At 33.1% G+C, this 26,310-nt stretch overlaps 1 protein-coding gene across 1 annotated transcript in view; it reads right to left on the bottom strand.

Annotated features, from left to right (window-relative positions):
- Positions 1 to 1,083: 1,083 nt before the first annotated feature.
- The window catches only part of LOC106833131 (protein eyes shut homolog), a 319,291-nt gene continuing 294,064 nt past the window's right edge, over positions 1,084 to 26,310 (bottom strand). The window contains exons 8-10 of the mRNA XM_070514628.1: positions 15,218 to 15,380; positions 5,978 to 6,117; positions 1,084 to 1,263 (exon numbers count right to left, since the gene is read on the bottom strand). Coding sequence (XP_070370729.1) covers positions 1,084 to 1,263; positions 5,978 to 6,117; positions 15,218 to 15,380 — 483 coding nt within the window. The remainder of the gene's footprint in view (positions 1,264 to 5,977; positions 6,118 to 15,217; positions 15,381 to 26,310) is intronic.

Genomic DNA, 26,310 nt, shown 5'->3' with positions numbered 1-26,310 from the left:
CTCATGTTGGAAAATGTTCTACATGCATTTGAGAAGAATATTATTCTGCTCTTGCTGAGCGGAGTGGTCTATAGATATCTGCTAATTCTAGTTGATTTATAGTGTTGCTTAAATCTTCAATATATTTGTAGATCTTCTGCCAAGTGTTATATGCACTATTGAAAGTGGAGTATTAGAATCTTCAACTATTATTGTTAAATTGACTATTTCTCCCTTCAGTTCTGTTAGCTTTTGTTTTATGTATTTTGGGTCTCTGTGGTGAGGTGCATATATGTTTATAATTGTTACATGTTCTGATGGATGATTCTTTTATCATTATAAAATGTCATTTGTTTTCTTTAGTACCCATCTTTTCTTTTAAAGTCTATTTTGTCTGATATTAATATAGACACTCCAGCTTTCTATGGTTGCTGTTTGAATGATTTGTCTTTTCCCAAACTTTTACTTTCAACCTATTTGTGCATTTAAATGTAGACTATGTCTCCTGTACATGGTATATACTTGTCTATATCTAGAAATTAGCTAGCCTGAAAATCTCTGCCTTTTGATTGGATTTTTAATTTACTTGATTTTAATTTATTATTGATATAGTTGGATTTATATCTGCCATTTTCTTTTTTGTTTTCTATATGTCTCCTGTCTTCTTTATATCTCTATTCTTCTGATACTCCTTCCTTCTGTATTAAGTAAATATTTTCTAGGGAAAGTTTTTAATATCTGTAATGCTATTTTTACTATGTTATTTGAATTATTTTTTTATTAATTTCTCTGAAGCTTACCATATACATCTTAACATACCAGAATCTACCACAGATTTAAACTACCACAGATACTCAGTTAATTCTAGTGTGATATACAAAAATTGTTCCTATGTAAGTCTACACTCTCTTTTGCTGTTTTTTGTGCTAATATTGTTATATATAATTTAATATGTATTATATAATTATAAAGATATGTATGTCTTTGATATATAAATCCTAGTCATTTTAAACAAAAAATGATATTATTAAATAATACTAAATAGTTCAACTATGGCTTATCAGTACAATTATAACTTTTTAATAAATAGGTGATATTCTTTGCTTAAATGATGCATACATACCTGGATCTGTTAATTTCATCTTTATGCGTAGTTTCATGTTGACATCCACTTTCTTCATAATCAGTTGTATTTTCCATAAACATTTTGCCAGGCCATCTGGGCATACATAGACACCAATATGTCTTATTGTCTTCTTCAGTCAAACTGCCATTTACACAAATCTATTAAAAATAAGAAATAAGAATTTTGTAAGTGTCCATCATACACTACATATTAGAATCATTTCAAAGTTTGAATTTCATGGTTTATCTTAGGTATTGAATTCATGTGTTCCTTTAGCAAGGGTAAAATAAATCAGTTTTGATTTATATCAAAATCATTTTCAACAGTCATATTCAGTTCATACTCAAATTATGACAAGAATATATAAATTGTAAAAAGCTGAAGAGATCAGCATCCATTAAAGAAGTGTTTAAAATTTTTATTTAATTTTATTTTAATCATATCTTCATAGATATTGCTTACATCTTAACTGATATGATGGAAATAGCATTGTATTGAAAACCAGATCCGTGGAAAACCTGTTTCCTGAATCATAAATCGCTTTTGCTTCTTGAGTGACTTACTTGGATTCACTTTGAATTGATTGTAATATTTTACTGCATCCCTTATAAAAAATGAGTTAAATAAAATCTTTAACATATGTATTTTATATTTGCATGGAAGTCAAAATTTTATCTTTTTAAAAAAAAATATCACTTAAGCCATTTTGGATGTCTTCCACAGATATGTCCAATGAAGTTACCTGAAAGAATTAGGTAAACTTTGTCACCAGAGAAATGCACCTCTTATGGAAAGCTTAAATTGAGGCATATCTTTTCCTAACTCTCAGAAGTGAATTCAAAATAGCAATAGAACTTTGATAACTCGTCTTTGTTTTCATTTTCCTCTCAATACTTTCATGTTTCTTTTTGGTTTTGGTTTGTTTATAGCCAATAAGTTTTTCCCCATCACTGGAAACAATGATTAGGGATTTGGTTTCATGCTCTGATCTTTTGGTGACAGATTAATGATTTATAGAGATCTAATTTCTGTTGAGTAAGAGTCCACTGAAATCTGTTTTCCCATTTTTCCATTTGGAGCTCAAGTCAATTAAGAATTTCAAGTCCACTAGGAAGGAGAACAGCTTTTTGACACGGATAGATGAGTTTTTTTCAAACGCTGTTAACTCTTAACCCATGACTAAAATATTATAAATATAAAATAATGTTAAAAATAAATAAAATTTTTAAAATTATAAAAATAAAATATTAAAATATTATAATCGAATCTATAAGTTCTCTGTGTCTGTACGTCTATGTGTTTGTCCTTCAGAAAAATCTTTGTCCCTTACCATTTGAGCATATAATCATTTCCTTCATTGAGAGGGTATTCATTGTATAGTTTCTTAAATTAAAGAAGCACTGTCATAATAGGCTTACAAAGTTAAATAACACTTAGGCTACAAATATTAGCAATCATGACACTTTTATTATTCTCTCTCTCCATATATACGTGTATGTATATATAAATATAAATACCAGTTGGCCAGCCCTGGTGGTCTAGTGGTTAAGATTCAGCACTGTCACCACCATGGCCCAGCTAGTTTCCCAGTCAGGAAACCACACCACCGGTCTGTCTGTTGTCATACTGTGGTGGCTGTGTTGTTGTGATGCTGGCTGTAAAGCATATCAACATTTTCCCATAACTTCTCCCTTCTGAGACACTAGCAAAATTCTATTAAGCTGTTGTTTTCCCTTATCCCAGGAAATCTAAAAGAATTAGGTTTTTCTTCATCAACAGAATTGTTTGGCCGTCTTTTGGAAGGTCAGCAGTGAAGAAACACAAAATTCTGCAAAGATCCAATTAAAATGCCCTAACTACCAAGGCTCAGGATCCTAGACTGCAAACAGGCCATTACGCATAATGGACTGAGACAAATACCCAAATTTCATCAAATTCCCAAATGCTAAATTTATTTTCTCTCTTCAGGATAAGAAAACATTTTAGGGATCCTTTGATTATGTGATTCAATTTAATACAGAGAGAGAGTAAATCTCTCTCTTTTACTCTCTCTGTCAACATCGTTCCTCTGATGAGTCTCTAAGCAGAGGTTTCCTGGGAGATGACAAGCATAGGTCCCATTGCATCATCATCCAGATGACCTGAATGAACAATGAGTTCAGATGGCAGCATCAGTCTGCATTCTGTAGACAGAATTTTCCCTGGGTCACCATTGCAAAGTCTTGCAAACACTTCTGTTAGGCCCTCAGTTGGGATTGACTGACTTGGCAGGTTCTGGAGACATGACATTGCCCAAGTGCCTTCCAAGTGTCACAGGCTTTGACACGACACATTCCTGCCTTCATGTTGTGAGTCATGTACATATCTCTAATTGTCGGAATTTCTCAAAGGACAATCTGAAATTGTAGTGGCCACTCTGGGGAAATTTTGACACGAACAAGATTGTTCATTTGACAAATGCATTAGAACAAAAAGATAGAATCTCTCCTGAGGAGAGTCTCTGCGCTGTGTGTCTACTAGAGAGATTACTCTGTTTAATGCACAAGAATCCATCTTTCATTAATATACTTATGGGATTAATAAGCACTATATTTTTAATTATACGGCTCCATGGAATTGTCAACGATATGAGTTATTCTTTAAATTTTCCATAATAACTTGTTTTCGTGTGTGTGTGTGTGTGTTTATGTGTGTGGGTATGTGCGTGTGTGTGTGTGAAAGGGTTTTCTGCATTTAAGACTCTACTACACTTTGCTGAGAGGAGATAATTGACCTTTGACAATCGTGAGTTCATATCTGCCTGAAGCTAGCTCCCTTTCACTTCTTCATTTTTGCTATTTTTTCCTTTCTCTTCTGCTTGGAAAATTTTTCAAATTAATTGATCATAAAAAATTTCTCTATCAATATATGGACATTGTAGGACTATTGTTCAGATAAATAGTTAAAAATATAAGCAAAAGGAAAATGGTTAACTGTGCTTTATTTATGTTTTCCCTTTGCTCAAAAATTAACAGAGCAGAAAATGTATACCTGTGTTTGTGGGTAACATAATTAATCTTTTAGATGAAAATAAAATTAGAGTTTTGGCGTAAACTTGAAAGTCTTGATTTTTTATAATATATAAACACAGAGCTTTGTTTATATTAAAGGCAGTTTATGTGATTTCCCAATAAGTAAATGACTCCTCAGGCAAATTAGAATGATTTAATTTGACTTTTAAAGAACTATTCTATCATTTCCCCGGATTGTTTAAGATTATAAAAATATGAAGTTGAAATAATCGAAATTTTAATAATGGATATAATTAAAAACGGTTTAATCTTGTGAATACTTATTGATTCTACTACATTGATGTACTGGAATGTGTTACTGATGATACTACAAATCATAAGGACTTAACATGATAGAGTAAATTGCAATGTCCAAATCTTTGGTCGACATTAAGATCTTACACTGATATTCAATTGAATTAATAAATCATCTTTGGATCTGAACAAATTTTAAATAAGAACAATATATAAATATCAGTCTCTAAATATAGTTTCAAATTACCCCGTTCCTTACAGAATGGAAATTATGATGTGCAAATGTCAACTGCTGTACATTTATGTTTATTTTGCCTAACATAAAAGTTGCCAAATTGCTATAAAATGTGTGATCATGAAAAAATAAACAGCTGAAAAGTTATTGGATTGCTATCTTTGTGTTTTCTCTTGCGTCTAAAGAAAAGTGTTCCTTTAAAATTGGTAATTATTTTAAAATACAGAGAAATAGAAATATTTACGAGATAAATATTATTTGTTTATTTCCTAAGAGAAGGTATACAGTTACTTATTTAGTAAATATATAATGTTCTCTAATGTGATAATAAAGTTAAAAACTTTAATTTCACCATCTATGTGTAATCACATATCTGTGATTGACTAAAAACATACATGTAAAAGTATATTAAGCTTAGTATATATGTTTATGAATTTTAAAAACACAATAAAAGATATATTTGAGGTCATACTTGAAATTAAAAAGTGTATGGCATTTGAAGTCTGTTTGCCTGTATTTGCAAATCCTCTCTAGATGGTTGAGTTTGAAGTAAACAGTGATCTTTTATTATTTTTTATAAAGTTAGGTCAAGGTTATTGGATTTATTCATAATGAAAAGAGCTTACAAATCTTTATTGAAAATTTTATATGAATGATATAACAAACATAAAATTAGAATATGGTTTTTGTTTCTATAAAATGACCTAATTAGGTTGTGTCCAGACAATATAAATTACATATATTCTGCTAACTGTCTAAACTTTTTGAAAAACCCCTGAATCACTTTGAGAAAAAGTTCCTTACTTTTTAAAATTAAGACCCTAAAATTTTTGTTTGTCATTGGTATTTGTTTGAAAATATTACCTAATTTGTACAAGATGGAGGTGAGATGGGAAAAAGAGTGTTGCTGTTTGTATTCTTGCTTTAGGCTCCAGAACTGTTAGTGGTGAGGCTGCTCAGAGATTAGAAATCTCCCAGAGATTTAATGAGATCCCAAAAGACAATGATCTTTTTGATCTATAAACAAAAAGATGGCACAATCACAGCTATGTTCAAGAGGCTTGAACCAGTCAGCAAATTATAACATGAATAGAACACAGAAAGACCAGTGATAAAATGATAGTTAAAACTCTTCATTACCTCTCTATATTATAAACATAAGAAGCAAAAAGATTTCCAAATCAATTGTTGAACATTTGTTTATGAAGTTATATTTAAGCTATGCACATCCTGAACACTGAATTTGCAACCTTAACATTTCTAGCTTTTTTCTAAACAGATGATTATGAGTTAAAGAGAAAAATGAAAAACTGCTCCATAAATTTACCTTACCTCCATTGTTCCTTCACATAGGAACCATTGTTCATAGTCAACGTCTTCAGATTTGTTCCTATAGACTGCATCTTCAGTGCAGTTTGCAGCGAGAAAGACACAGGGATCAACAGCCACTTCACATTTTTCGCATTCAGAACCTTTCAAACCAAGAGATGAAAAATTAAATAACCTTTCACACACTTCAATTCACACTGAATGTTAAAGACAGTTGTCAAATTATCTGATAATATCAATTTGACAACACTCACCACAAGATAAGCTTCTATATATTCTATATTTATAGAACACTCTGTATCTATAGTCTAATATTCTATATGTATAGATTATTAAATTTGAAAGAGACTTAAAAAAGAATAAGACCCAAACCACTTATTTTACTAACAGACTGAGAAATAGAGCAACAGAGCAAGACATGGATCCCAGGCCAATGTATTATTGTAAAATGATCAAATATGAAATAAATTTCCAATTAATGACTGTAAAAATGATGTAATAACCATAAGCATAATAAATTTTATACAAAAAGCACTCTTATTGTTTTTATATTGTAGCTGCATAGGAAATTATTTCAAAAGAAATTTGGGAAAAAGTCCTTAAAATATTTATAATAAAAAATGATCCCAGTCTCCTGACAATAAGGAAGGAAGGGAACGTGTGTGTGTATGTAGGTATAGATATATACACATGTATACATAAATATAAATAATTCAGCTCCTGCACACTCTAATGCTAGATATAATATCTGTGATACAATAAAAAAATGAGATTGCAAAAAAGCACAAGAATGTGATCCATATTCAAGAGGAAACTTCTTAGTAAAAATAGACACACAGATGTCCCAGACTTAAAATTACCATACAAAGATTGTAAAAGATCTATGAGAAATGTGTTGAAGTATGTAGAAGAAAAGATGAATATAACTGGTAAACAGGGAATTAGGGAATGAGAGATTTGGAAACTGTGAAAAAAATTTTAGAAATGGAAACCCCAAAATTGTGGGGACAAATGAGCTAATTAAGCTGAGTTGAGAACCTGTTATTGATATTGACCCTGATATCAGTTTCCCCACATTAAACCCAGCATATATGGGATAAAATCAAAACACTCATTCCCTGCTTACTCTCTGGCTTCCTGGCTCCAGAATCTACTATCCTCCATGGAGACAGACACCGTCAAGGACAAGCACCTGGATTATTTCCTCCCCGCAAAGAGATACAGGCTGGTGGGAAAGCTGCTGACCAGCAAGGTCACAGACTTCTCCTTTCTGCAAGTAGTCTCAAGGCCAAAGACAGGCTGGTGGGAAAGCTCCGACCAGTAAGGCCACATAGGCTCCTCCTCCCCTACCTAAAACCCCAAATAAAAACCCTTTCTTTTAGCTTTTCAGGGAGTTTGGGATTTCAGCATTAGCTGCCCTCTCTCCTTGCTCAGAGCTGTGCAAAAATAAAATTCCTTTCTTCCACCACACCCTGTGTCAGAGATTGGTTTCCTGCGCAACGGGTGAGCGAACTCACTTCAGGTTAGGTAACATTATCTTTCATTAATAGATGTAATATTCCCAGATAATGAAAGAATTTGGGATATCTGATGCAATCTCCTTGTGAACATAACTAAACCTTCTAGTAAGAGACCAATACTATTTGTTAGGGTGAGGGTACGTATTCACAGAATCATCTAGCTAATACCCCTATTTTAGGATTGCTTATGGTTAACAAACCTAAAATCCATGGCTTGTGAGACACGACTTCCTGAAAACTATCATGTTAGCTGTGCAACTTGCAACTGAATTGTAAAGTAGAGATGATTCACAAGCCGAAATCTCCCTGCTGTGTGCAGACCTCATTTAGAAATCTCACATATCACTCTGGAAGAAGGAAGAAGCTAGGAAGCCAGGCAGAATGTCCTGAACCTTTTCAACCTTACCAGTCTAGCTTGACTGCTTAGAATCTTAAGATGATAAAAAATTATTCCTACACTAGTAATAAAATAATCAATGAACGGGATTATCAGCAGATCAGACACAATAGAAAAGAAGATGAGTAAATTTAACGATGTCAATAAAAATCATATCTTCAATGTACCAAGAGAAAATAACTCAAATATGGTCATGCCAGCCTCACGATCAATTGATAAGTGTTCGTTTCTATTTTCTAGAGGAGTTTATTTAGTATTAGATTTAACTTTTATTGAATATTTGGGGGAATTTGGATAGAAGACTATATGTTTTTCTTTGCGGAAAAATTTTTAAAAACTATTTTATTCAATTACTTTAGAACTTGTGGGATTATTCAGATTTTATATTTATTACTGAATCAGTTTGCCAACTAGTATTTTTCTAGGGATTTATTTCATCAAAGTGGTCCAAATTACAAGCACAGATGTTTCCTAACGACGTATCTGATTAAACGTTTGGGTTTAGCTGAGATATTATTGCCTCTTCCACCAAAAGCTTCAAAAAGGAGGTAATAAAAAAAAGTAAAACAAAAGCCTAAACCCACGAAGCGAACAGGAGGGGAGATACATGAGGAAATATTTTCAATAAATTTTGAGAAGTTGAAAAGATGATGGAGGCAGAGTGACTAAATTAGCAGAATGGCAATAGTCAAAACAGAAAAGTCTAATTAGAGGACATATTTATGAAAAACAAACTCATCCACCTAGCAGAAATCTTAAGATGCTCAGGACTTAAAGGTACCTGAAAATGTGACACTAAGGCAGATTCTGCAAACAGGAGATTAGTTGATATAGCTTCTCCCTCAAATCACAAACTCAGATAATTATTCTGAACCCTTGCTCACCCCCTCCAGGCCCACAAATAGCTTTCGAGGTTTATTCTGAGGAGAACGAGATTCTTAGAGGCTCTTGCCTCAAGGAAACCAAGCTCATTGGGGTTCCCCCAGTGAACAGCCAGCTGTCCACTTGCAACTCTCTAATGAGCTGCCAGTCATCAAAGCCCATCTTCATATGGCAAGCTTCCAGTAAGTCTTCTTAGGTCCTCACCGTTAGATGTGATCATGCAACATTTGGCAGAAAGATTCCAAATGAAAAAGAACAAGCATCATTAAAAGTATTTACAGAAAACCAAGATACCAAATGGAACAGAGGAAAATTAAAACAAATCAAAACTTTACTATTAGAGTTATAAGAAAAGTTATCTATCTAAAAGAACAGAATATCGTGAAAATGTATAATTTTGACAATAGAAAAATGTTCTAGAAAATTAAAAATATAATAAAACAAAACAATTAACACTAGTTTTGAGATATTTAATTGGGGGAATAGAGTAGAAAATAGAACAAAATGAAAAGAAATGGAAAATAGATAAGAAATTATCATAAAATGAGAGGATCAACTTAGGAGATGCAATATCAAATTTTTGGACTTAGGGGTACAGAAAAAGAAAACAGAAAGGAGGAATTTTTAGTGAACTAATACAGAGACTACCTAGAAATTGAAAGACACACGCTTCCAAATAAAAGGGTTTATCAAGTGACCCACATATGAAGAAGAATACAATCATGGGATTGTAAATTGATGCAGCCACTGTGAAAAGAGTATGGAGGTTTCTCAAAAAGTTAAAATAGAAATACCATATGATCCAGCAATTCTATTCCTAGATAGTTATCTGAAGGAAACAAAACTACTAACTCGAAAAGATATCTGCACCCCATTTTCACTGCAGCATTACTGACAATATCCAAGACATGGGAACAACCTGAGTGTCCAGCAATGGGAATGGATAAAGAAGATGTGGTATATATATACTTTGGAACGCTATTCAGCAATAAAAAAGAATGAAATCTTGCCATTTGCAACAACACAGATGGACCTCGAGGGCATTATCCTAAGTAAAATGTTAGATAGAGAAAGACTAGAACACTATACTATCACTTATATGTTGAATCTAAAAGAAAAAAAATGAACTCAGAGAGAACAGATTGGTGGTTGCCAGAGTAGGAGGTAGGGAATGCGTGAAATGAGTGATGCTGGTCAAAAGGTACAAATTTCCAGTTATAAATCAGTTGTGTATGTGTAGCATGTAATGTATGGCATGGTGACTACAGCTAACAACATTGTATTGTATATTTGAAAGTTGCTAAGAGTAAATCTTAAAAGTTCTCATCACAAGAAAACAAATTTGTAACTGTGTGTGGTGACGGATTTGAATTAGACTTACATTGGTGATCATTTCACAATATATACAAATATACAATCATTATGTTGTACACTTGAAACTAATGTAATGTTAAATGTCAATTATATCCTAATTTTAAAAAAAGGAACATAATCCCCAAATGTCCCAATATAGTGAAATTTCACAACACTGGGGCAGAGAATGTAGAAAAAGGCTTCCAGAGAGATAATCACAAGTTGACTCTAAAGACTCACAAGGTATTATATACACGATTCTCCATTATTGCATGCCTTTCTTTCTTTTCCTTTTATCACGTAAATCATAGATTTTTCACATCAGTGCGGGGAATATGCCACAATCATTTCTGAATCTGTGTCTGCTTCTTTGTTCTAATAACCATTGACGGCATGGATAATCTTGCATATGTATTACCTAGCACTTGGATGGGAAGCATGTGTGATGGGAAAGCTGGGTCAAACGATATATCTATTTATAATATTGGTGGATATTGTCAAATTGTCCTGCTCCGATATTATGCTGATTTTAAATTTCCCCAGCAATGGATAAAATCACGGAGCTGTCAAGCTCTCAAATTTTTGCCTCATCCTAACAATTGAGATGGCAATTCTATTATATTCTAAATTTTCTGCATGACTTGGATTTATTTTTGGACTTTGTATTTACATATTTCTGACTATCAATGCACAGTACCATGCTTTTCAATACTGAAGCTGTACAATATGCTTTAATATCTGGCAGAGCTAAATCTCTACCCCACTTATCCACACAATGCACTTTTTCAGAGCACACCTGGCTTTGTTTAGTTATTTAGTTTTCCATGTGGATTTTAAGAAATTAAAACAACAACAACAACACAAAAGCACTGTTGTTATTTTAGTGAAATCATAATAAATATATGAAATCATTTGGAGGTTTGAAATGTTTAATACCTTAGGTCGCCTCTCCAACTGCTTTGTATATCTTTAGAATTTCTTTCCAGATGTTATGTATTTGTAACCACACTGTGGCGATATGTAGTTTTCTCAATTTAGAACTTACATATTTTCGTTTAGTCCTATGCACTTTAATATTTTAACTGCTGTTTACATGAAATCTTTCCTTCCATTATATCATTTAATTAGCTCTCATCTGTGTATGAAAGCCATTTATTTCTATTTAGGATATTAATTATTTAACTGAATTCTGGTACTGTAAAAATGTTCTGAAAACATTATTATATGTAATATAAGTGAAAAGCACTAAACCACATTTGGCTTTTAAAACAGATTTTTTTTTAAATCTTGAAGTAAAACCCTAAAATCCTAAATGGCTTTGGAATAACAGCAGGCATTTAACAAAAGAAGACTTGAAAGTTTACTTTCGATAAGGCTTGCTTCAGAGATACAGGATTTTCTACTCTCACAATAATCATTATAAAGTTACAAAAGTAATTTAGAATGAATAGATTATAATTAATATCTTGTAATATCTTCTACCATAAAGAACATCCACCACTTCATAAAGGAAAAAGAGAGAATTAAAAGTAAAAGTCGATATGCAATATCGATTTCCAAACGCAGTAATCATTATTCATTTAGAAAAAAAGTTCACTGGCACATAGTAAATGTTTTAAATGTATAGGTTTAATTTAGTTAACTAAACTGTAATGATCACAAGCTTCAAAAAAGAAAAGTATTCAAAGAGAACTGATCTCTTTTTTGGTATGATTTCATCTTTTCTTAAGCATGATTCATATTATCTTATTTCACTTCACAACTCATTATCCTCTGTCAGTATCTCCTTTTCTCAAACCTAATAATACATATAATGAACACAGATGATGACGCTGAAAAGAAATAGTGCATGTCAGCTCTTTTGTAAATTGTGCGCTGTAGACCAATTGTCCTTGAAGGGGCTTCTTCTAATTAATTACCGTCCCTTCTTTGTAGAGCAATCACATTGGCAAGAATTGATTGGGCGTGTAAGACACTTCATTTAGTTGGTAGCAAAATCTCTTAATTAAAATAATTTTACTGCTGGTAAAATTAATGCACCCCATGCAAATTTACCAGCTTGATTTTAATGTTCCTCTTCAATTATATTTTATGAGGGAAAAAAGGAAATAAGATCTTAACAGAAACAACCAGAAAAAATAAGAATTACATAAGATGTATAATTCTAGTTACATACTTTGTTCATTTATCCCAAATTCTGTTTTGTATTGAAATCTTTACTGAGAGAAGTTGCTTTGTTCAATCTTTGTACTGACATCAAAAAGGAATTTGGGTGGCTCTACTTAAATATTTATTGACTCTTCAGCTTTATCACACTGACTTCTTTCACTTGGACAGCCCAAGTCATTTAGATTCTCAGATGTGGAGGTCACATAATTCTTATTTTTGTAATAATTAGCTATATTCATTAAGTTCTGACCATAGATTCATGAAGGCATAGTGACTAAATACGCTTATATTCCTTTGATGGTAATTGCTCAAAGCTGATTTATCCATGAGCAATTCTGACTTCATATTACCCCCAACTCCAGGAAAATATATTTGTTACACTACTGTCATTCATAAAATTAACGATGTTTGCTCAAAGATGATTTATCCATGAGCAATTTGAATTCCTATTACTCTCTCTATTTTTCCTAAAAAAGACATTTGGTATTTTGTTGTGAATATGTTCCCTTTACCCATTTTTAGATCTCAAAGAATTTTATTGTTTAAAAATAAGTAAATGTATACATGCATTATTCCCACTTTGAGACAAAAGGAAATCAAGTATAAAAATGATGCAGACACCGGAATCCATGAACTGGTTTGGCTGGTAACAGCAGGTCATGTTTCTCAACCTGCACACCTTTAGAGATCACCTGGGTCCACCTCAGTACAATTCCTCTTGGATTGTTCTGCAGTGGAAGCCTAGCAGCAGTATGTTTTAAAAGATCCTCAGGTGATAATCTGTGGCCAAGGTTTAAAACCACTGAGCTAACACAATCCCTAAAAAGTCCTGAGATCAGATACTTTCGGGGACTTCTCTAACCTGAGTTGTTCCTGCTTGTTTGTTTTGTTTGATGTGTCATTTGTAAAACAGTAAGTACTCATAACGCAGTCTCCCAAGTCCCTTTGAGCATTAATGTCATTTAATCAACAAGTCATTGCTGTCTTCTACCACTTTTGGTCTTGAGTGTGATTTGCTTAATGAACTGATAACTATTTCTGTCATTAGGGGTTGTTAACTCTCCAGAATACCATCTCATGAACATGATAAAATAAATTATCATGTCTCCTGTTTAAAAGGCTAATTGTTAGTTTACTTCAACACTGTTTTAATGTAATAGTAGTCTTATAAGTGCAGCAGCTGTCAGTTGAATAAAAGAAGCCATTAGTTGAGAACAGACATATCAAATCTACTAATTTACTGATTGTTGCTAAACTATAATGCCAAAATATCACTGATGGAGAAAACATTCTTTCAAATGATTAATTGAAGTACCATACAGTCTTAAGAATGTGAATCAATTTGCATGAGCTGAGTCAAATAGTATTCAAAGTGTAATCAAAGAACAGAAAATTAGCCTCATCAAAATGGACTTTGAAATAGGAACTGCTATTTTTTTAAAACAATTAAAATGTATTTGATAAAATATATGTTGGAATTATTTGAAATGTTAAAGTCAGAAAATCAGGCTTCCCGCAACACTTCTCTCACTTGCTCTCTGCATACAATCCACAAACAAGAATTTCCAATTATTTTAAGCTTCCGTCACCTCGAGATATGACTACAATGCTCCACCCTTCTTCCCCTCTCCAATCTATTTCTCCACTTGATCTTTTTTTCAATGTGTCAGACTCTACAATGATTTCCTATTCCTTTTAGAATAAAAAGCTAAATATTTAACCCAGCCTTTTAATTCTGGCACTACCCTCACCCCACATCTCATATATACTCTTGTTCTTAGAGTTCCAGCAGGCCTTCAAAGATTTCATCTCTTCTAACTTAGTGTTTTTGTTTTTTGTTTTTTTTAACCCATTTTGTAGGGGTAGGACTGACATACACAAAGTTGTAGATCAGTACAATCATATGCATCATAATGACATTGTGGTCAATGTCGGAACACACGTAGGACAGTGGTCCCATAAGATTAGTACCATATAGCCTAGGTGTGTAGTAGGCTACACCATCTGGGTTTGTGTAAGTACACTCTGTGATGTTCACACAATGACGAAATCACCTACCGACGAATTTCTCAGAATGTGCCCCTGTCATCAAGCAACACATGACCGTATACACCATTGAAACTGTAATCACAATCAATGTCATGAATTTATCCATCATTGTCAAAAATTTCCTCCCACTCCCTCCTTTTTTTGGTTTGTTTATTTTGTTTGTTTTTATTTTTTCCTTCTGCAGTAAGAGCATTTAACATCAGATCTACCGTCTCAGCAAATTTTTAAATATACAATATAGTATTGGTAATCATAGGCCCTATGTTGTATGAAAGATTTCCAAAACGTATTTATCTTGAATAACTGGAACTTTGTACCCTTTGAAACACAGTGCTTTTAAAAATTTAATTCCCTGAATCTAGAATGCTCTCTTCTCCAACTTCTCTAAGGTGGGCTCATCTCTGTATCTCTCTTCAGGGTCATTATATCACAGAAACCATATCTAACCTCCCAATTTATTCTCCCAGGGCCCATATTTTCTTTTCTCTTTTTCTAAAACAGATCCTTTGATTGTAAGCTTTCATGGGAGGACACTACTTTCTGTAGGAGCATTTTATTTCAATTTAAAATTATGTATCTATCATTGTGAGTATCTGTCCAATAACTCCCCTCCAGAAATAGATCTATGAGAGTAGGAAATAGTGGTAGTTTTATTCATACATGTATATTATACACCAAGCAGAATTCCTGGGGTGTAGTAGGTGTTAAACATATGTCTGTTAAAGGAACAAATCAGAGAAAAAGGGTATTACACTCATTTTTACTTTATTTTGTGTTTTGAGATACGAAATATTTCGTGTAACTGGAAAATTGATACTTACCTAATAAATTTTGAAGTGATTCAGGAAAACTAAAAAAAATTAGCTGGTTTACCTGTTAATCCCAATTGACACACATATTTAAATTGAGAGTGAGGAACTTTAGCTGGGCAAATATCATGGCTGGCGGCTCTGCAGTAGCAGGGGTACAGATGATTTAAGCAAACATTCTTCAGAAACCAACACGAATTTCCCATGCACTCTGGACTACATGCATTCTATAAAAAGAGAGTATTGAAAAGTGATAAATACCTTACTGATATATGTTTCAGTATGTATATTTTTGCTTATGAAATACACAGCTAGTTTTTGAAACTACTAAGTAAACTTTATGTGACATACCTTTATTACCACTCTTTGCTTATTCCTTCTATTCTTTTATCTTCTCTTTTTACCACCTTTCACTGTAGTCAAGTTCAAAATGCCTATGTGATGTTCTTTTGGCTTTGACTGACTCTTCAGTCTACAACTGCCCCTTATCTTCTGTTTTCTAAGCTATAATATTTTTTTTCACAAATTAAAAATTACTATGGTATAAATTAAGAGACATAAAATTTAAAATACACGTGCCCCAATAGGATTAATACCAGAAAATGCAAAGGTACTGTTCAAATTTGTTGGGTTCTTTAAAATTTGTCATTTGAAAATATTTTAATATAATTTGTGATATTTGTGATTTGCCTATGGTAATCTCTGGTATCTTCAAATACAGAATTCATATCTGGTTTATAGTCACAGTGAAATTAATTAAATTTAACCAATTTCAAGTCACAGTCAAGCCATCATTAAATTTTAATGCATGCTACTTCACCGAGGTCTTAAGATGGCATAGACCAATAAGATAAATTTAAGCCCTGGAGACAGACGACAGATATAAGTTCTGTTTAGAGTATACCCTACAATCATGTCTACTTCTCTGAGTTTCCAGTGAGCAATTCCCCCTGAATTTGGCAGAGGAACGCACAGCTGAGTCATGGGGCACAAGGAATTACTAACATCTGACATTTACTACACTAAGGAAGCTTAGTTCTAATTCTTTCAAGTCATGATGACCTTCTACCTTGATTTGCAATAAAATTTCGTAATGGCTAGACAAAGTATGAATCTTAAAGTATAAATCTCTACATTAATTTATAAATGAGCAAATAACTAACTGAAATCAACACTAAAGATTAGCAATAATCTGAAAAATCATCATCTGACTATATTGAATGGGTACCAAGAGAATACAATTCTATGATAAATTTCTAAATCTTGAGATCACCAAAAGCTTTAACCTATCACTTTTATGCTAAGACACATAATTTTAAACTCTATGAATGGCAATAATCAGTCTTCAATATTAGTGAGCACTGTCTCCTACTGGATTTGTGATCTTCATCATGATAAAAAATACAAAAGCCCAATAAATTTGACTGCAGAACTGTACAAAATAAACTTAGCAAAGCAGCATGTTATTTGCATCGAGAAGACCGTGTAGAGTTATCTCTTCACTTAAAACAAAACAAAAGAAAAAACAAAAAAACCTCGCTTAAACTAAGCCACTTCTTAGGTTTTTGGTTGTGTTTTACTTGTGTGTGTGTGTGTGCTTGTGTTTTAAATTGAGAACATGAGAGGCAGCTGCACCACGTTTATTTTGTCCGGCAAACTCAGGAGCAATCCATTTAGAAAGAAGACTTCACATCTTCTGTCACAACTTTGGAAGAGGTGGACCTGTAAGGAGTAGGCACCAACAAATCATGACGAATGCCAGGCAAAATGACAGGAATAGCATGGATACCTGCTCAGAGTGGTGCCATGCTGCTCATGTTGCTAGTTTGAATGACACTTGGAGACAAACTAGGGCTCTGGCTTTTTCTGAATAAAAAAATCAAAGTCCCTCATGACAGCTTTCAAGGGAAGTCAGAACAATTTATCATTAGACTCAGTCTAGACTCTTCTATCCTGAATGAGGACACTGTGAAGGTATTCTAACTTTAGATAAAGTTTGGATTTACAGGGGGTTATTTGGGATGGGAAATTGGTGCTATTGTTACCATTTATAAATTATGGCAACACCAATAAATTACCATTTAACTTAACAATATGAGTGAAGGGAGCAATTTATTTCATGAGACCGCATGTAGAGGTTAGGAAGTATGGTGACACAGGTCTGTTTCTGAATTTGACCTCTCATTCACGACTTGTGTGCTCATGTGAGAATTCAGATAACCACACACACACAACAACAAGAAAATAGATGTACAATATAGCCTTTAAAACAGGTTAACAGAACATAAGTAAAGCAAGATAGTGAGATGGAAGAGGTCAGGCTTTTGATCAAGTAATGAAACTATCTCTTAACAGCTCTTAGCTTTCTCACAGCCAAGGAAAAAGAGAGACCATGAAAATACAGCACAGTCTTCTTATTGATTAATTTCATTTTAGTGGATTCATTCTAGTTTATTGGGAAAACCATATTTCCAGATAATATTCCTAAAGGATAATTGTCATATGGTAGAGCATGTTTAACAATTAATATTTTCATAGAAAATTATTTATTAAATTGGTCATGAATTCATAAAGTTTTCTTTGCATAGTGTTACTTTATTCAAGGAAGATGGTTTTAAATAAATCAAATTCTTCCTTTTTGAGTACAAATTTAGTAAATGCTGCTAATGAAGGAAAAGTAGTCATTCTGAATTCATGTGGATATGATGACTAACACAATAAACATTTCCTATTAAAACGCTGTTTTCTTAAGAAGTTCCTATAAACTTAAATAGAAAGACAATTTACTGATTCAGAATCATTTTTACAAACAGATCTGTGTCTTTGTGGAATTTGGTTACTCTAAAGTGGTCTCTCTTTTATGCTGAAGTGAATTTCCAGTAGAATTAACAGTCCTCTCTGTCATTAAGTTACCTAAAGTTCCACAGTGCTCTCAGGTGACATGGTTATGTTAATTTTTCTTCATTAATTATATTTGGACCCAAGGGGTTCTAAAAAGAGTTTACATGGAAATTCTCACTTAGCTATTTGAATTTTAATTTCCTCAAATTAATACTTGGAAGTAATGCCATTAAAAATAACCCTTATTTTTAATGCTGCATCCCATTGAATTTTTGGATTGGGTAACAAATATTTGTTAAAAAATCTGTGGTGGTCTGAGGAAAGATGTCAACATTCATGAGTTTCAACCTTTGAAATAGAAATATGACTCTCCTTTTATAAAATAGGTTCACTTTCTGTGAGAGACTGGATTTAGGGTGAGGAACTCAACTGTTTGCCTGGGACTTGATTCTTTTAGCACTAAAATTCCTGTGTCCAGTGAAGGCCTTCAGTCCTAGGCAAACTCAGATGGATGGTTGCCCTAAGTAGATCATCTATTCACACTATTCCTCCTGAAATGAAGCAGGATGAGGAACAGGGCTGTAGTTGGCATGTGATGGGAGAAAGAAATGACCTGTTGCTCTAGGCCTCTGAAATGTGTGTGTGTGTTTGCGAGGGGTTAATACCATAGCATAACCTCCCTAACAGACTTACCAAAAGCTTCCTCCATCTGGAGGTGAGACTAAACTCATTTTCTGAGGATTGTTTCAAATTTGAAATATTTATCAACTATGGTACATTGGCCCTTATCCTACAAATATATAGATCATATTTCTGTAAGAAAATTAATATTACATTCATTGCAGTAAATAATAGGTATTTCTAAATTGTTAATAAAAATATACATGGAAAATGGCAGTGTTAGTCTATCCTGTACTTGACTGCCCAGGTTAGCTATAAAAATTGAAAACAGCAAACAATTCAGCACTTGCACTATTACTTTCGGGAGTGAGTGGGGTGCCAGGGGCGGGGGTATACAGACATGCATTTGGAAGTGAACATCTATCTTGTTGTCGACAGTGAACTAATTAACCGGCACATATTAGAAAACTAAACTTGAACTGACTTTGAACTTCAATAAGCTTGAGAGAGCATAATTTTGGTAAGCAAACAGTGAAATTAAGACAATGATGAAGTAGTTTCACAATGACAGTAAAAAGAATCAAGAGTCAAGAAAATTGTCCATAAAAAGAAAAGCAATCTATTTCTTGTATCACACGTCAGTTTATGTTACTGACAGAAAGGAACAAACTTTGCAGTACCAGAGTTTTGTGAATTTTATTTGATTGACACAAAATACATATTCATAACAATTTTATAACCCTAACCAACTGATTTAATATATCATGTGCCAAATGTATTTGATAATGCTTTCCTTAAGGCTTTTCTTTTTTATAAAGGGAAACCAGTTTTGATTGATAGTATGAAGATGATTTAAAAACAACTCTAGATGTTGATTTCTTATTTTAACAGCCACATTTCTTAGGCAAGATAATGATTTCTTGTGCCATATTAAGTGTCTTACATTTTCTCAAAGAAACTGTTTCCCCAAATCATGGCTTATACCTGTCATTACAGCATCTATATTCTCTGATGATTCTATTTATATTCCTTTGAAGCATTTACCAATTTTTAGGAGCTATATAAGAATATGTAGATTTTTTCTTTTCTATAGTGAAGATATTAATAATAGGGATAAGCAATCCTCCATCCCTCTCTCTCGATGTGTGTGTATCATGTTACCATGCACATAAACTTTACCATCGTTCAGATATGTTCAAAAGCATTATCTTATTTTATTCATTTCATTTGAATTTTCAACAACCTTGATAAAGTTTTATTGTACTCTGTTCTATACTTCAGATAAGAAGACAATTATGAATTTAGTTTTTTTTTAAGTTCATACACCTCAATTCTCGCAATGCTAGAACATAAACCTATACACTTGGGATTCAAATTCCATCATCTTTTACTTTATTTTTCTTTCTTCTCTATTCTTCAATAGAGGTAGTATTGGTGCAAGTGTTAATTGAATGACACAAAAGAAATAGTATCGTTAAAAATTTGAAGTATAGAATCCTATAAATCCAAAGTTTTACTGTGTTTGTGTCACCTCCTCCCAGCACAGCCATTTCTTATTTCATTCACCTTCTCAAGTTAGTACTAATAAGTCATTAAGATTTATTTGTAAAATATTCCACCTAGTTTTGAAAATTTCGATGATGTTTGAAAGAGCGGTGATGAATCCTCATAGAAAAAAATTAGAAAATATCCAATGATATACTGCCTACAAAAAACTCAACGTAGCTTTAAGGACACACATAAGACATACAAATACAAATGAATTTAACTTATATATAATATATAAACATATAATTAAAATTTACTTTACTAATATATAGTATGTATTATTACATATATATTAATTTACATATATAGATATGTAGTCAAAAGCAATAAACAGACACTTTATTAAAATGGAGGTGGAGGCCAAAATGGAGACCTCTCTCACCCTTGGTCCATGGGTGACCCAGACAGGAAGAAGAAGGACTTTCTCTTCTTGATAGGCAAGATGCTCAGCCAGTGAGAGACGTGCAGCTCAGCCAATGAAAAGCCACTACACGTGGAACTCTCAGTTCTTCCAATGGACTCTGTTCACTCCCGACTCCCTCTTCCCCTCCACAAAGAGCTGCTCTCCCTTTGCTGCTGGGGACTTACACCTGGCACCCCATGGTCATAGACCCCCAAATCATAATTTTTTTGCTGATCCCAAATAAGTCTATTTTTGCTGGAGAAATAATTGGCTGTCTATTTAAGGTCAAAAACATAAATATAATCTACAAGTGTTTAAAGTGTTTACTCACTAGGAGATATTTCTTTCCCCTTCTTAAATATATAAATTTTGTGAAATTATTCTATGTTAATATGGATAAAGTGTAAAATTCTCCAAGGCTATCCTGTTCTCTAATGTATTTATTCCCTCTGAAGGACTTTTGTTTTTAAACCTCCTAAATACAGTGTCTGTTATAAAAACTCCTATGGTTGCTTTATACTAAGTAAAGAAAATTAGAAAAGGCACGGAAAATCTTCAGAGGGAAGTCATTCCTTCCTGTTCGACGGTGAATCAATTAGTCTCAAAGCAGTATGAGAATGGTCTGATTGTCTTTACTCCTCAATCAACTTTCGGCTCCCAGGCTGTAAATGGCTTTGCCATGATACTAAACCCCAGTGATGGTTTCTCACACAATTTATGCCCTTGAATGCCAAATAGCATTCAATTTTAGAAATGTATTTGATAGTCTTAGAGAGAAGAAAATGATGACCTTTATAATTTACAATAATATTAAAATTACTTGCCTTTAAATTTAAATAAAATTAAAATTCCCTATAACTAGAGTTAAATTTCATCTTTTCTGGAGAAATAACAATATTTCAACTTTAAAAATACATATATATATAATTTTGTTTCCACAGCATTTTCAATTTTCTAAATTGATGCTGTTTTTCATGGCATAGTTAGACATATTTGACAAGGTTGACATTCTAGGAAGAGTACATCCTTAACAGGCTGAGTGACTCAAATATTCTTTTTTACTTGCATAAGTAGTTGAAAAATTAGTTTAGTATTTAATCATTCATCTGGTTTAATACAAATCAAGTTTTTGTAGCATTTTGTTATAATACTTCAACCCATCTGTAATTGGTATTTTGCTATTTAACTAAATATTGAAATTAAATATTTGTGTTACATATCCTTTCCATCTGTAAAAGTATATTTTGAACTAAATCTTCCCCCAAAAAGCCTTAAAATTTTTCCAGTATCATTTTTGTATAATCACTGTTTACCCACTGATTTCAGTTTTTACATCCAGAAACTTAAATCTTTAAATTTGTTTTCCCAAATAAATTATTGAATATTTTCTCTTAAATATCCTTTATGAGTAAATTTCTCAAAAAATTCCTTATATATCACATGAATTCTGATTTTGTCTATATAAACCTCCATAACTGTTGGGCATTCCTTCTAATAAATTGGCATTGGAGTAACATGATTTTCCCCAGACTTTGACTCCAAAATATAATCAACTAAATGGTTTTACTTATTTTGTTTCAAGTTATGGTAGACATATTGAGGCAGTCTTTCAAAAGTAAATTGTCAAGCCTTAGAAATTTAGTAAATTATATTATTTAATTCAAACTTTTTAAAAAGTTCAAATCATTGATTAGAAAATTTTCTTGCATGAGAAATATTAAAAAATAATCTATGAATTCTATTAGTCATTAAGTGGAAAACAATTATAGATATGCTAGATGAATAGTATTGAAATACAGAAAGAATAAAACTTTAAAATATGATAATTTGGCATGAGTTGAGATAGCCCAGTTCATTGCTGGATATGAGTTTAAGACATACTTTAACTCTTGGCCCTCATAAAAGAGATCAAGTTGTATCACATTAAAAATATTAAAATTCACTATGGCATCCTTCACTTTGGGAGCAATTCTAGATAATGTAAAAATTCTTTCAGGTCTTTCTTCTCTCTCTTTGATATTAAGAATTTTATGGAGGAATTTCAGGGACAATGTGCTTCTCTGGGTCAATTAGGGTCAAAAGTTTGGTTCCTTCACCCTGGATGACACCACTGAGCTCTTAACATTATTACTAAAGAGATACAAAACATGCATTAAAATTGTCTTTGGCCAAGTAGAACCTTGTGGAGTAAGAAGAGAGGCAGCTAATTTTTTAAAACTGAAACTTATGTTTCCTGATTTCTATATTCACTGTTCAAATAGGGTGAGTAATTTTAAATTTTTTTGCATGAAAATTTAACTGGGTGGCAGTGCCTTTCAAGCTTTTTTGGAACGATTATGTAATTAAACTTTGCACTCCACTGTAAAGAATTCTAGTCGTCAGCATATTGTCAGAAGGAACTTTTTGTAAGTTGAGACAGATTTCTTGCAAAAAGACACACTAACTTTGTGAAGAGCTGTGGAAAGATAAACCGAGTTAAGACTTAGGCTAAGGAATTTTAGTAATTTACTAAGAATTAGTGAAGTAAATTTCTTTCTCTGTCGTCATAATGAATGCAAGAATAATTAGGGACTGACCTAGATTTGCTAATAGTAAACCTACTCAAAATACAATGGCAATAACCAATAAAAAAACTGTCATTCCAATTCTTTCAGGTCCTACAACGTTCCTGTGGTCACCACCCATCTGCCTGCAATTCTCCCTCGCTACACTTTTCTGCCTAACCACAGACTTAGATAGGAAAAGATTATGAAGAGCTGGGGAAGGCAGATAGAAAATAGACTTTATATACTTAAGTATATATTTAAGTATGCTTAAGTATCTGTGGATCTCTCTCTCTCTCCCTCCCTCACTGTCAGTCTGAGGAAAGAATCCTCCTTATAATAGGTGGATTCCGTTATCAAACCTAAATTTTGAGTCACTATTGTAAAGCATGAGACGAGATCGTGGTGTGTGCCTGTGGTACAGAATTTCCGCAAAGTAGTTTTTCAAAAAATATTCTTTTAATGAGTACAATCGTGACACGGCACAAATAAGCAGGCCAAGAATTCTAAAAGAGTAAAAAAGAAGAACGGAGACGTTTTCCATAAAGACACCTTACTAAGGATTTCACCAAAACTTATTGAGGAAGAATGAAAGTTAGTTAACTCTGTGCTTCTGTAATAGCTGCCATTATATCTACAATGAAGATGTTGGCTATATAGTCAATTACATGTGGTTCTCACTTCGTAGTGTGGATTGCCTTATTTTTAATTAACTCTTTTGTTGGTCTCTTAGAGTGCCAGGTGAAAACATTACTTCATAAATTGTTAAAGATAACAGTGGAATCATGTAGATCATAATTCATAAAAATTAGATGTCCATATTCTTGGAAGAACACTAGCTAAACAGTGCTCCATGTATAAACCAGACCTAATTCAACACCTGTTATACCAGACAAGGAACTGATAGGATCCTGTTTCATTCTCCAATGTGTCCTGGCGTGGATGATAAATTAGTAAATCACGCACACATGCAGGATGTGGCATTAGCAGGAGCTATTCCTGTCTGAGTGAGTGATGGGAGAGCAAAATGTTAAAAGACAAGACCTCACTTTATGAGCATGCCTGCTGTTTCCCTAACTAGCTGCCAAATGAACCCACTGAACATGTCCATCATTTCAAAATAAATGTAGAATTTTAACCATTCCTTCTGAGATACAGTCCAACCAATCATCTTGCTCTTTTTTATTCACTTCTGTCAATTAGCAGCGACAGCTCTAAAACTCAACCAAAACTAGAAATGCCCACTAACAATAAATCTAGGGTGGCTTCTCTTTGTGTTTCCTGTGTGTCTTTTGGAGAGGACCCATTGCCATTCCTATACTCAAACTCATGTGTTCAGTTAGAGAGCTGTTCTAATCATTTTCAACTAGCAAATTTATTTTTGTGTTAAAAATAGATTTTCTAGAAATCTCTGTGTCTTTGTTTCCTGTTGCTGCTGAAATTAATGATTACAACCCTAGTAGTTTAAAACATTATTCTGTTGTATTTCTGGAGGTCAGAAGTCCAAAATCTGTTCTACCTAGATCAAGCCAAGGTTTCAGGAGGGCAGGCTGCTTCTGCAGAATCTGAGGGGAGGCTCTATTTCCTTGCCTTTTTCAGTTTCTAGTGGTTGCCTCTATCCCTTGGCTTGTGGTCTCTCCCTACATCTTCAAAGAACATCACTTCAATCTCCACTTCTGTCATCACATCACTTTCTCTGTTCTGACTCCTTCTGTAGCCCGGTTATAAGGATCTTTGTGATCACATCAGCCCATCTGGATAATCCAAGGTAATCTCCTTGTATCAAGATCCTTGTCTTAATCACATCTTCACAGTCTCTTTTTCCATTTAAGATAACATTCATAGGTCCTGGGGATTAGGGCCAAGGCATATTTGGGGTGCCATTCCTCGGCCAACCACACTCTGGATTCCCAGCAACTGTTCATGAAAGCAATCCCTCAGTTTCCTTCACGTCTACGGTTGACACCCCTTTGTAGCTACCTGACCTTAACATAGCGACAGATATGATGGCTCTAACTCATGCTATTGAGCATTTTTGGAGGAAAGTTGCCGTCTTAAAGAGCCAAAACATAACATGAGTGAGATTCACATAAACAACCATTCTTTTTTTATAACTTGTTTTTATAGTTTCACCAGTGATTTCTCCTTAATTATGAGGAAAATTTTTAAATTGTAGAAACCTCTTCAAGCATAATATTTTTCTGTTCATTTTTTTCTGCTTAATTTTTAATGAAGATATATTGGCACCTTGAGTTTCTCTAAAGCATTTAAAGTGTTTATATGTGTTTCCTTTAAATATGAGCATTTCAGCCACTCACAGAGATTGCACTAATTTAGATGAATTAAGCTGTTACATACACTTAAGCTGTTTTAATTTACTTTATCATTTGCTGTAAAAATTCTGCTTAGAATAAGGAAGAGAAATGATAAAAGATATGCTTATAACTTCTTCCATTCTTGCTTTCATAAGTGGATAATGGTATCAAATCAAATCAAATCAAATGTAAAAAGTGTGAGAGAAGTTTTGAAATATATTCATCATTCAGAATCTCTTTTAAATTTCTTCCCATTATATAGATAGCACTAATTATTATAATGAATCAATAGAAAACATATGAAATGACAAAGTACTACTCACTGTAAACCAGTTCATTTACATGTCATGCAAGTAGAAGTGACATTGACATAAGTGCTAACCTCTGAGTATTTCTATTTTTGTCCTAGAACTACTATTAAGACATCTGTAAACTTTCTATTCTCAAAATCTTTGACATATAATAGAAACTGCGTGGTCACTTTAATTCCTATCAATCCTGATAAGTGGGAAACATCTGTTGCTTTATTACTGCTTGCAGCCTAGGAAGGCACAAGGTCGACAGGACCCAGATAATATGATGTGAGTTTGACCATGAAAGTTTTCTACCACTTTTTGTGACCAACAATTGTAGGGCAATAGAACCATTTGAGAACTACTTAAACATGAAACCTAGGAAAGATTTTTTCTTGTGTTCTTTGAAAAATGTCTTCCAAGTCAAAACACGTTGTTTTTGTTTACTTATTTGAAATATGACAGTGATTCAAACGATTAAAATATACGGAAGAACTGAAAAAAGGAGGTAATGTATGTACATGCAAAAGACATAAAAAAGTAAAATCTGGGGCTGACCTGGTGGTATAGTGGTTAAGTTCGTATGCTTTCCT

Source organism: Equus asinus, chromosome 8 (assembly GCF_041296235.1).
Source record: "Equus asinus isolate D_3611 breed Donkey chromosome 8, EquAss-T2T_v2, whole genome shotgun sequence".
Classification (NCBI taxonomy): domain Eukaryota; kingdom Metazoa; phylum Chordata; class Mammalia; order Perissodactyla; family Equidae; genus Equus; species Equus asinus.
Note: the sequence above shows the minus strand (reverse complement) of the source record. Positions and strands in the feature narration are given on the sequence as shown.